Below are 12,463 nucleotides of genomic sequence, written 5' to 3'. Positions count from 1 at the left end.
AGTCAGACATATCTGAGCACAGCTTGTCCGTGGCATTGTGACAAGAAAATAAAACAGCTGTTCTTACAGGAAAAACAGAGTTTGACTGTGCTTTTTTTTTTTTATTTTTAATGTTTTTGAGACAGGGTCTTGCTCTGTTGCCCAGGCTGTAGTGCAGTGGCCTGATCATAGCTCACTGCAGCATTGACCTCCTGAGCTTAAGCAATCCTCTCACCTCAGCCTCCCAAGTAGCTGGAACTACAGGACCATGCCACCATACTTGGCTAATTTTTTCTATTTTTTGTAGAGATGGAGTCTCACTATGTTGCCTAGGCTGGTCTCAAACTCTGGGGCTCAATGATACTCCCTCCTTGGCCTCCCAAAGCGCTGGGATTATAGGTGTGAGCCACTGTGTCCAGCCTGCTTGACTGTTCTAAAAGTCATTTTATAATGCATTTATTCTATAGAGTGAAAGATGAAAGTCCATCAATTAGCAGGTACTGTTCTATGTTATTTTCCTTCCCTCCTTCCTTCCTTCCTTCCTTCCTCCCTCCCTCCCTTTCTTCCTTCCTCCTTCATTCCTTTTTTGCTCCCATCTTTCCCTCCTTCCTTTCTCCCTCCCTTCCTTTCTTCTTTCCTTCCACCCATCCATTATTTTGTTCCTCCATTCATTCACAGATTCATTCATTTAACAGGTATCTTTGATGTTGTAGGTATCATGTTAAATGATAGAGAAGATTCTGGTGAAAAGCTCCCTGACCTTAAATAACTGATAACATAGATGAGAAAAACAGGCAATGAGAATTCCAGGTGCTAACTGCCAGAGTACAGTAATTTGAGTGTGCTATGAGAGCTGAGTGGAGGAGCATCTGACTCAGATTTAGTGGGGTGGTGTGATTGGCAAAGGATTCTGAGAGGAAGTGACATCTAGGTTGAGGCCTGAAGGATAAGAAAGGGTGACTGAGGTGAAGGTCAGAGCAAGGTGGTCTTATGATGAAGAGGTACTACAAGAGAAGAGTGTATTCCAGGTAAAGGGGGAAAAGAACATGTGTAGGACCTGTGAAATCTATTCCTCAATGGTGCAGATGCATAGCCCCATACGATCACAATTCAAATTTGACCAGAAGGACCTCTGCTGCTCTAAGTGAATTTATATGTCAGACTGTGATACTATTAACAAGTAAATCCTTTGTGATAATAATTCTCAAAAGAATTAAAAAATCTTTTTTAACTTTTTTCTTCCAAACAGCCTCATGAGCATTATAATTCTAAAGTGGGTAAAACTGACCACTGCGAGGACAAATTCCTCACCTGAACCTGGCGGGTGATATTAGAAGCCCAACACTGTAAGATGCAGGCCGAGCCAAACTGCTGTCATCACCAGAAGCCTCCATCGGAAGGTCACCGTACTAAAAAGAAGTCTACTTTGGGATGGCCTAAAAGGTGCCAGTCGCCATGTCGAATCATGTCATCTCACCAAATCCTCACTGTGACCCTTGAGCAAAGTCTGCCACAGAATTCCCATTTTGCAGAGGAGCTAAGTGAAGTCTAGAAATTCAGAGTCAACTTTTCAGAGCCACACACTGAATAGAATTTTGCTTACAACATGTTGTTTCTAGGATGTAAACAAAATGAGATGTGGATGTGTGGATAGAGCATTTTTCTCTTGTCCAATTATTCTGCCCTATATCTGAAAGTCTGGGCTCTACTCTCATGGTATCAAGAAGGCACCCTGATGCCCGTTTCCCCTGAACAAACAATGGGCCTCACAATGAACAGGAAGTCCTCTGAGGGGCTCCAACATCATCAAGACTCGCCCGGTGACATGGCTTAAAGTCTGATAGCTAACTAGATCAAGAATCTCCTTTTTAGAAGGGGTAGGTGTTATAACCCAGTAAAGGGAATACACTTTGATAGCAACTCTCCAGTAAGAAGCTTGGCAAGTCATTAAGAGGAAAATAAAATAATTCACTTTAGATATATTTGGCATGGGATTAGTGAAGATAATGATACAGAGTGTAGGTGCCAGAGTTCAAGCTTCTGAGCTTCAAATTCCAGCCATATTATTTACTAAATGCATGATCATTGATAAATTAACCTACCTAAGCCCCAAGTTGCCCCTATTAAATGAGGATAAAAATATCAATACTACATCGGAGAGTTATGGAAAGGGCTGAATGAAGTACTTCATGTGAAAATACTCAACATAGTGCCTAGTTTGTAGCTTAGTAAACAACAAGCTTTATTATTTTTATTATCTTCAGTATCAGGGCCATTGTACTATACAACTCTAGGGGATGCTCCTCACATTGTATAAAAATGGCATCCCTCAAAGTTGTGCAGTGTACAACCTGTGTGGCTGTACAGAACATCCCTGATGACCATGGCCATGGTGAGGGTGCAGAAACTGTGCTTCTCTAGGCAGATGCCTGGATTATTTCTCAAAAAGAGGATGGTGCCATATCCTACGGACCTAGCATGAAATACACCTTGCCAACAAACTGGTGGGTTTTAATAGTCCAAATAGGGGATTATTAAAAGGGGAAGCAAAAGGCAAAGTGCATACTCAAGCAAACAAGAGTTCTGAGGTGGTGGCCAGGGACTGCTAAGAAAGAAGGGGTATCCTGTAATGGGGGGCTCCCGCACATCCCATTCAGTGGGCTGAGAGGCTGCCCTGTGGCACACTCTCTGACCTCAGGTCAAGACACCACTAGGTGTGGGAGAAAAGTGGAAACGTGTGCCTGCATCAGTGGATATCAGGTAAAACGGTGGCTGAAAGAATGGATGTGAGAGGAGGTGGCAGCAAGAACGGAGGTGAGGGCTGTGATTTAGGGGAGCCTGAAGGGTTCTGTCTTATCAAGTGACCACCCAACTTACTGTTGAACAAGGGTGCTTTTGATCATAAAAGTAGGAAGAATTAATAATTACATGAGGACTACCCCAGGCAAACAGGAGGCATGGCCACGCTTTTCCTGATTTGATCAATTAAGGTAACTGCCCAGTTACTGTCATCCTTCACTCTCAGTCTTGCTGCTTCGGGGACATTCTGAGCAGGCTGTCAGCAGGCCTTGCATGTATGGGAAACATGAAGACTTTTGGTGGGGCTTCTCCCCACCTCCAGCTGCCCTGGGCCTCACTCTGCCAATGACCGGCCTCCTGTAGAATACCATAGGAATATCATAGGAGATACTCCTATGATATTCCATCCACTTTCACCACCCCGGTATTCCTTCCTTAGACTCTCCACTTTGGGTGAAGGCAGATGAGAAAGCGTGTTCCCAGGAGGGTGACTATTAGACTCCGTTTTTCCTGTTACTCAGAGTCTTTTCTCTTTGTGAGAATGGCAACCCTCTAGTAAGCTTCTTAAATAGAGGCCCAGGCCAGGCTATCTCCTGAAGCCTTCTATTCTTCTACAGAGTTTAACAGCAATATTTGAGTAAGGTTTAAAAAAGATCCATCTGCACGACACATGCAAAGAAGTAAATTTTAGGCATATTTTGCATGATCAGAGAAGAGGAATTTCCTCAGTGCATATGTGGCAAGGTTTTTCTATTCTTTGGGACGCAAAAGGAATTGTAAACAGAGTGTGCATTTTCATGATTGGCTCTAGCATTTTCAAAAGCTGGCTAAAGCACAAGCAGTCAGCTTAGATTCATTTCTGAACACTCTCTTACTTTCCGCTCCTCAGGGCAGGGTTGACTTTAGCAAGACACAAAGAGGGAGATGGAGAGAACAGGCCATGGTAGGTCTGAAAAAAAGAGAATCAAGAGGTCACACTGAGGGGGAGAGAGAGAGAGATGAGGGAGTCTCCTCTTCCCTCTATATCTGACATTGCCAATCCCCAATCCATAATAGATAACACTATTATCTCCAGTTTTCTCAGAACAACTCTGCAAAGTTATTTTATGCCCATTCTACAAATGGATAATCCAAGGCTCAGAGAAATCAAGAATCCTTGTTCTAAGTCCCTTGGCTAATGTGTGGCAGTGCTGGGATATGAACCAAGTCTGTAGAATTTTATAGTCTCTAGGGTTCCAAATAACTCGTGTGGCTCAAGAGCTGTTAATCTGAAATGTAACTGCTTTAGGCATTCCTCCCTGCCACTGTCTGGTGGGAATAAAAAAGTAAAGAAGGAAAACAGCAAAAAGACTGAGTAGATGGAGAGGGTAAGTTTCCTAAAGAAAAGAAATTACTGCAAACAACGGAAGTAATCCACGAGGAGGCGAGGGAAGAGGAAGACAGGGCTGGGCAGCTGAATCCCAATGGGGTAAAGAATGCAGTTCTAGTATTTCATAATGGTTTAAGAGAACAAACTTAGCATCAAGTCTTGCTTCTTCCACTTGCTAGGTGCTAGGTATGTGACACTTGGACAAATGACACAGATGCTGTGAACCTCAGTTTTTTCACCTGCAAAATGGGATGATGATAATAATAATAATACTCACCTTGTCTGGTGGTTAAAAAGATTAAGGGAAGCAATGAACAAAAAGTACCCAGCACAGTGGCAGGGATACAGTCTAACTGTTCTCCAAACCATACCCTTTCTTTATGTTCTGAAAAGCTCTTCATGGTGGGGAATTTCCTGTCTTATTTTTCATTATCTCTGCACCTCAAGCAGCATGCATTTTGTTTTTTATGCCAACATCAGTGGATATGGTTTTGCTTTCTAATTCTTTTCCCCCCTTTTCTACAGTTTAATCTTCTGTTCTGGAAACAGAGGTTACCTCCTACAAAACCTCCCTGGCCAAATTTTCCCCATGGACACAATGTTTTCCTTAACCAAACATTAACTTGAAGCCAGGGAAAAAGCCAGTCTTGTCCACTTCTGCACGGACCATCAACGGAGCAGTTTCTTCAGATACCATCCTTTTTTTTTTTTTTTTAAATGTTAGAAATCTTTCACTAATTAATCACGGTTTCACATGAATGCATGTCTTCTACCTGGCAGCCAAAGTCATAGAAAGAGGAAAAATACAGAGTAGGTTCTACCTAAAGTCTGCCCTGTGGCTACTTAAACAAATACAGAATGACCAAATCTGGAGACACATATTTAAAATATTCCTTCTATCTCCCCCTCCTTCTGTGAAAGGTATCTGAATGCATTCGGCCCATGGCCTGTTGAAGTTTTTTTTTTTTTTTTTTTTTTTTTTTTCCTGAGGCGGCCAGACTTGGAACACTAGGAACACAGACAGACATAGGAATTGCTTAAAAACAAGAAGTTCTCCCACCCTTGTTGGAGCGAACGCGCGAGTCTGACAGTGAACCTTTTGGGAAAGAGCCAGCATTGTAACCATGCTCGGTGACTTCTCTGGCTTTATAGGGAACAGATGTGATGATAGCAAGGGGCGCACACGTGAAATGCCTGGCAGGTACCACTTCGTGGCTCTACTTACTTCTTGCCATTCCTCTGCCCTCCAAGTGTAGACGGGACACCGTGGGCCTTGGCAGTCACGTTCCGACTCCGGTCTGGTGTACGGGTTGCACTCGGTCTCTCTGGCTATTTTGTGTGTTCCGATCTGACAGCCCACATGCCTCTGCTGTACGCCTCGGCCACAGGACACAGAGCACTAAGAAGACACTGGACGTAAGTGGGAGCTTCGGCTCATTTATTTTTGGGGGGGCCCGGGGTGTCGAGGGTCACAGAGGAGGGGAATGTACTCCTAATCCAATGACTTTCATAGCTATCACATCGCTTTCTAATTTGCAATGAAAGGGATCCTAGATCATGTCTTAAACCTGAAAACTCACTGCTTATCTTATCCATGCTGGAGAGTGAGGAAGGTGCTCAAGTTTGGAGGAATCCCTCAAGTTAATGAAATTCTTGGAGGATTGAAGAGGTTGATAAAAATCATTATGAATCATTTAGCACAACCTGGAAATAGCGCTGCCATGAGAAATGAAAACTTGAAATGATTTCTATCCTGGAGGATTTGAGACTCATAAAAACTGGAGAGACAGTGTTGTACAAGAAGAATTTCTTGGCAGATTAAAAATATAACCCAAGGAGAAGTAACCCACTGAAGATTTTAGGACCTTATAAGTGGAATTATTTTCTCCAGTCTCTTCCTTTTCTTGCTCCTATTCACGGAGATAAGGCAATATTTTTTTAACCACGGAATTCACTAAAGAATTTGTGTCTATTTACAACCTCAGATGAATATATGAAGAATAAAAGCTGACAGGAAAAACCATTTCCTCGGGCTTAATGTTTTCAGCCCTTGAAAAATATTGTTAATCATGTTGAAACATTTTGTTGACCAACTTGCAAAACACCATATTAAATCTGCAAGTAACTTTCCTCTAAATTAATTTTTTAATGGTTTCCTCATTGCTGGGTTTCATAATCTCACTTATGGCCAGGCCAAGAATTATTGTCTTGATTAAAGTTTTGACAGCCAGAAACTAAAGGCTACATTTGGAAAGAATGGCATATTATTACACTTAGCTATTAAAAATTATTTCCAAATTTTTGTGATAGCTCAGCCTCCATTTATTGGTCTGGTGTTGAGAAAATAAGCTTAACATACATTAATGCCATATCCCCAAGAGGAAGTCTTCTTAAATAATTGAATCATGATCTTTCAAACTTGAAAAAATTATTTTCCAATTAACCTGTAGCAACATTCAACTTTCTTTGAGGCTATTAATGGAAATTTACTATCAAGAATCACACCCAAATGTATTCTGCTGAATGTTGATTTTCTCTCCGTTTCAGATTTTAAGAAAACAGGTAATGATATTTAGAAGGTAACTTGAGAAATCATATTGTTTCAGATAAATCTATGCCAGAGAGGAGAACCATATGTTCACATCAAAGCTAGCTGAACAGAAGAAAATATTTTGGATCAACATAGCTACTATTGTTTGGGTTCAATTGTATTAATTGGATTGAATGAGTTTGTGACCCACAAGAAACCAGACTTTTAAAGTCATTATGTCCTGGGTGTAATGGGAGGATTCCTGAACACAAGTGATGACCCTTTCTATAGAGAATGGCCATTTAATGCTCATTAGAGCGACATGAATAATATTTCCCATTGATTACACTGGAAAAGAATGTACTGTAACATGGTAGAGTTACCCCATAAATGACAGAAATGTTCAAACATTATCATCATCAATAAACAACAACCAAAAAGTCTTTTGACTATTTCAATTTGGGGTCTTAAATATAAAAGAGCACATTTCTGGAACAATATATCCAAATAGAAATACAGAAAGAATATTGTAAACAAATTTGAGTTTGGTACAGGGCTCAACTATATGCAGAATCTCATAATGTTTTAATAACCTAAAGAAAAATGAAAACATATTTAAAGATTTTTAGAATGTATAAGACTATTCAGGCTACTAAATAAATGAAACCTCTTTTTGATGCTATTGTAATTGAAAAAATTACTTATGGTTCAACGAAGGCACGGTACTAAGAGCCATAAGTATCCAACATTTAAAAAATCACTTCCTACAATGTTTGATAATTTTTCAAAAGACAAATTAAGACACAGGAAGGTTCAATTATACAATATGTCATTCTGGCTTTTGATTTTCATGATGCAAAGCCAGCTTTGAAATACCACATTCAAAAGTTTCTACATGACTTAAGTGCTCACAGCAAGGTACAAGCCTGCCTTTCTGAATAATGCATTCACAGTAATCTTTGCTCAAAATGAGGTACACTCCATCGGAGTTAGTTTTCTGTGTTCAACTTTTCTTCCTGTGCTATCTCAAGGGAGGCAACAGTTTGCATAGAGAGCCAGCCAGGCTTGCTTGGAATTCTGAGAGATTTGTGCAGGCACCCCATGAATGAAACAGCATCAGAAAGACCTCTGTGTGACCCTGGAAGCAGTGATGGTGGTGGTATGTGTATATGTGTGTAAATCCAAGTTTTCTTGTTCTGTTCAGTATACCTTTTAGTTTGTTTGCAGATGAAAACATCTGAATGGCCTCTATTAATGTGCTCCCCCCACAGCCATTATCCCACCACCACAGTCTATTCGTGCAGGTTTCAAAGTAGATGTTTTTCATTCTGAACTCCTGAGCTGGGAGCTGTGTTTCATCTCTCTCTACTCCCCACTGTGCAATGCTAGTATGCAGAACTCACCAACCTAAAAGGGGAACTTGATGCTTATTTCCATAGACAGAAAGAATTTCCATGGAACTTTTGATGTTTAGGGAATCATAATATATAGTTGAAAACCTAGAAAGAGTTTTATATACTTTCTTCCAGGATTACTGCTGAAATTATGGTGATGACATTAAAGCAGCGGTTAGTTTGAAAAATAACTATATAAACCAACTTTTATAAGTAATAATAATAACAATAATAATACAAACTTTTACTAAGCACTTACTATATGCTAGGGTTTCTATACTAGCATACAGTATATGCTAGTATACTGAGGTTTCTCAATTAAATAATTCTTTTTTTTTTTTGTGGAGGTTGTCATGTGCATTGTAGAAAGTTTAGCAGCATCCCTGGTTTGTACCTACCAGATGCTAGTTGCATTCCCCCTTATTCCCCCACCAAGTTGTGACAAACAAAACTGTCTCTAGACATTCCCAAATGTCCTGTGGGGTACAAAATCACCCCCAGTTGAAAGCTTAGCTCTAGGCTAAGCATTTTACATAAAATACCTCTGGTACTTCCCAATAAACCATTTAGGCAGATACTCCATAAATAAATAAAACAAACAAACAAACAAAAAAAAAACAGAGATAATCACCCTAACTCAAGCAAAACCAAAACCAAAAACACAAAGTAAAATTTGTCTTAGACAAGGTAGCATAGCTACTGCGAATGTGCATTTGTGATCCCAGTTTTTAAATGGGTGCTAATATGATGCAGTCTTTTGTAGCAGGTCAGTGAGGGTGTGGGAGAGAGGCCTGTCTTCAAACAATTCAATATCAATGCTCATGCTTCAAATACAAACAAAATAAATGGAAAGCACAAAATACGAAAGCAACTCTAGTTCTCCTCACTGACCACGTGCATATGGCTTCCTGAATTTCTCAAAGAACACATGCCACACATTTGCCACATTTCTCCATTAAACACTTGAAGGACACTTCAGAATGACACCACAACCCAGCTGCTCTAGTTGTAATTATAAGAAAAGTCTTAATCAAGAATGGATGGTAGATTCCTAATGCAATTTGCCAGTTTCCATTTCAGCATTAGCACTGGAGAGCTTTTAAAAATTGATGTTTATTTCATTGAATGTAAGACAACACTGATTGCAAAACACACCATTATATTTAGTAGCATTAAGAAAGACAACAAGGGCTGTTAAGGAAATCATGACATTCCATAGTTTGTGAAGCCCATCCTGACCACAAAGGTGTTGAACGTGAAGAAGACCTGCATCTCAAAACTGATGAATGACTTGATTGCATTAATTCATGACTGATGAATGTGTTGGTGTGTTACTTTCATTCTAATCTGATAATTTATTCTTTTTATTTTTGATCTTTATTTTCAAAACTCTATAGAGATAGGATAAGTTAAAAAAGTTTTACTGTGAAACGCTTTTGTGTCATGGGAATATTGAATCTTCACATTTGTCAGTCTGAATCAAGAACTTGATGCTAATTTTTGTCTTACAAGTTCATAGGCATTCCTTAGCTCTTGATTAAAAATATCTAAACAAATTAAATGTAACCTTTTCAGAGAGAGAAAAACCCTTTAAGGCTTCAGTAAGGATAATTCCACCCCCCCTTCAAGAAAAGCTGATTTTCTTTACGAATTCAAGATGTCAGAAGACCCAGAAGTGAAATATTCCACTTTAAATCTCAAAACATCAATACTGGGGGAGAGACTGTAAAGATTAGCATGGCTATCATAGTTTCTATCCGAATATTCTATATATCATATTATCATCAGACCTTTCGATGTGATGAGAAATTAAACCAGTTATTTTTCCTACCTTGAAGACAGGATGACTAGGCTGTAACTACCAGCAGAAAACAGAAAGACCAGATATAAAATCTTCTAAATATTGCTGCAAGTGGACAATCATTACTCTTGCTTACTATCACAGCCTTAGGGATATTCTTGTTTACCACTGGATCATTAGGAAGCCAATAATCTTTAATCATGCAGACCGTCTTTCTCCATTAACCACTGGGTCTGATTATTTTCAGGTACACTTCTAAATTGCCCAAATTGAATTTTACCCATGCGGTACTTTGTCTTGCCTGCTTTTATTATTCATTTCTACAAATCAAATCAGGACATTATAAGGCTGGCCACAGACCATTATATAACCGTGTTTACTTGCATTTTCTACAAAGGTGACTTGACTTTTCCAAGCAATCATTTTGAACAGGTGCAGTTTTTTCTGGGGAGGCATTCTGATAATCCTATTACCTTATGTTGGCAAAAACCCCCAGGGTTTAAACCTAATCATTACAGCTTTGTAAGCAATTTTAGGCTTCCCATCAAGATCACATGATGCTGGATTAAAACTCACTCTGTGTTTACCAATAAAGAGCAAAAGATTCTTTTAATTATCCTTTGTGAATATTGGCTTTTAACATGAGCATCATTTACATGCTCTGAACTTAATATTCAGAGGTAAATACAAACAGATAAGTAGAGGCCAAGGAACATAAAAAAAAGTAACAGATCATGAAAGTCCACAAGAGACAAGCTAATTAGCGTGGTATCTTAAATAATACTAGCTGCAAGCTTTTACATGAATCGAATAGCTCCAAAAAATAAAAGGGATGGAAGTTAACAGATGACAAGGATCACTTAGAAAAACATTAAGAAGGATGACTGGTATGAAATACTGCCTTGAATATGCTCCCTGAAGGAAGGCAAAGGAGGAACTAGCTCTGGCTGGGTACAGATTTTTTTTTTATTGTTAAATTAAAACAAACAAAACCCCCATGTTTCATTATGATAAAGGCCTTGAGAGGGATGAGGCTACTGCCCTGGAGAATGATGACTGGAGGATACGGAGGGCAGTGATGCCAGATCAGGGCATTGAAAATACATTCAGGTTTCTGAAGGAATTTTCCATTAGTCATATTGAAATGGAGGATTCTCAAATCCTCCCCACATTAATGTATGCTATGGCCAAAGCTGCTTTGGGGCCTTAAGAATCAAGATTCTAGGCTCTGGAAGAATCCATGCTAGAGCCCGCCAACCTTGAACCTAGATTCCCATCAATTATCTGGAGTCATCTGAATGATTCTCCACTGCATGGAAGCACCGGAAATACGGTAAAACTTCATTGATTCAGATCAGTGGAGAGAAGGAGCAGCATTAAATACAGAATGTTTTAAAAGGAATTGAGCCTTATTACTTTTAAGTTAGCACCTTCAACCAAACTAAGAAAATGTGCAAGTGTGGAGTTACCAGATCTATTCTAAGGATTTGATATGAATGGCTTTAGTTCACATATCCAGTGTTTATAGATTAAACAGAAGCTTCTAAAGTTCCTGTTTCAAGTTCAACAGGGAAACTCACACCCAGTTCCTGACTAGCTTATGAAATGTTTAGAATTAGTGGTGTCTAACTGTAATCAGTGTCTTGGGTACTCACACCCTTCTCCATCCCATACACACATAACACTTGTCCAAACAAAATATTACTCTTGAGAGCCTACTAGATTCAAGACCCCTGCAAAGCACTGGGCATTCATGATTGCATTAAATCTTCATAAGAGCCATGTGTAGCAGGCTCAGGAAAATTAAATTACCCAAGGTCATATAGCTAGAAAATAACAGAGAACTCTCCCTCCTTTCCTTCACCTTTTGTAAACAAGCAAACAGGCAGAGGTATTTTCTAATACTTTCTGTTGATAGCCCTTTCTTCAAGAACCTCCAAGATAAACTGAGACTCAATTTCTGCCAGGTGACCACAGTCAGCTTCAGTGCAGTCAGAGTTAGTAGTTTTCTACGTGGTGATAATGCAATGCCATCAGTGAAGTATTGAGGGGCTGATCTGTGCTCCATCTGACCCCTGTTTCCACTTAGAATTCACCCTCACAGCCACCCCTAATTATAGGTATTATCCAAAGCTCCAGAGGCTGAAGCCCAATGTCACACAGCTAGTAAGTATCCTGACTATCTAGGTAATGATTCTCCCCTCCCAGTCCCTGAGCTCCCCTCGGTAAAACCAAAACCGTGCATAGAAACACAAGTGAACACACTGGGGTCAGCCCCGTGGCCAAACGTAAGGAAGCAGTCAGTAGAGGAGAAGCATTGCTCACCTGACTCCAAGCGCCAGCTTTCCATTTGGGGCATCTTCCTCCTCGGCACTTTCTGTGCCCATGTGGCTTAGCCAGGTGTTTACAGTAATCACTCTCTAAATGGCTTCCATCTTTTGCCATGCAGTAAACATTTCGTTGTTTATGCCCTCGACCACAAGAGACAGAACACTGCAATATAAAGCAATGGCAAGGTTGTTGTTGTTTTTTAATCACACGGAGTTTGAGAAAAAACCTGCGTCGTGAGATGTTAAGACAATGCCTAACAA

General features: G+C 39.8%; 1 protein-coding gene across 3 annotated transcripts in view; it reads right to left on the bottom strand.

The window, feature by feature from the left end:
• Positions 1-12,463, bottom strand: part of ADAMTS9 (ADAM metallopeptidase with thrombospondin type 1 motif 9) — a 172,196-nt gene that overhangs the window by 40,708 nt on the left and 119,025 nt on the right. For 2 of the 3 annotated variants that reach the window (XM_024245076.3, XM_054551907.2), the window contains 2 exons: positions 12,198-12,365; positions 5,373-5,546 (listed from right to left, as the gene is read on the bottom strand). In XM_024245076.3, the coding sequence (XP_024100844.2) occupies positions 5,373-5,546; positions 12,198-12,365 (342 nt within the window). The remainder of the gene's footprint in view (positions 1-5,372; positions 5,547-12,197; positions 12,366-12,463) is intronic. The other variant, XM_054551908.2, reaches the window with a different exon arrangement.

Source organism: Pongo abelii, chromosome 2 (assembly GCF_028885655.2).
Source record: "Pongo abelii isolate AG06213 chromosome 2, NHGRI_mPonAbe1-v2.0_pri, whole genome shotgun sequence".
NCBI lineage: Eukaryota > Metazoa > Chordata > Mammalia > Primates > Hominidae > Pongo > Pongo abelii.
This window is presented reverse-complemented; position numbering and strand designations above follow the sequence as displayed.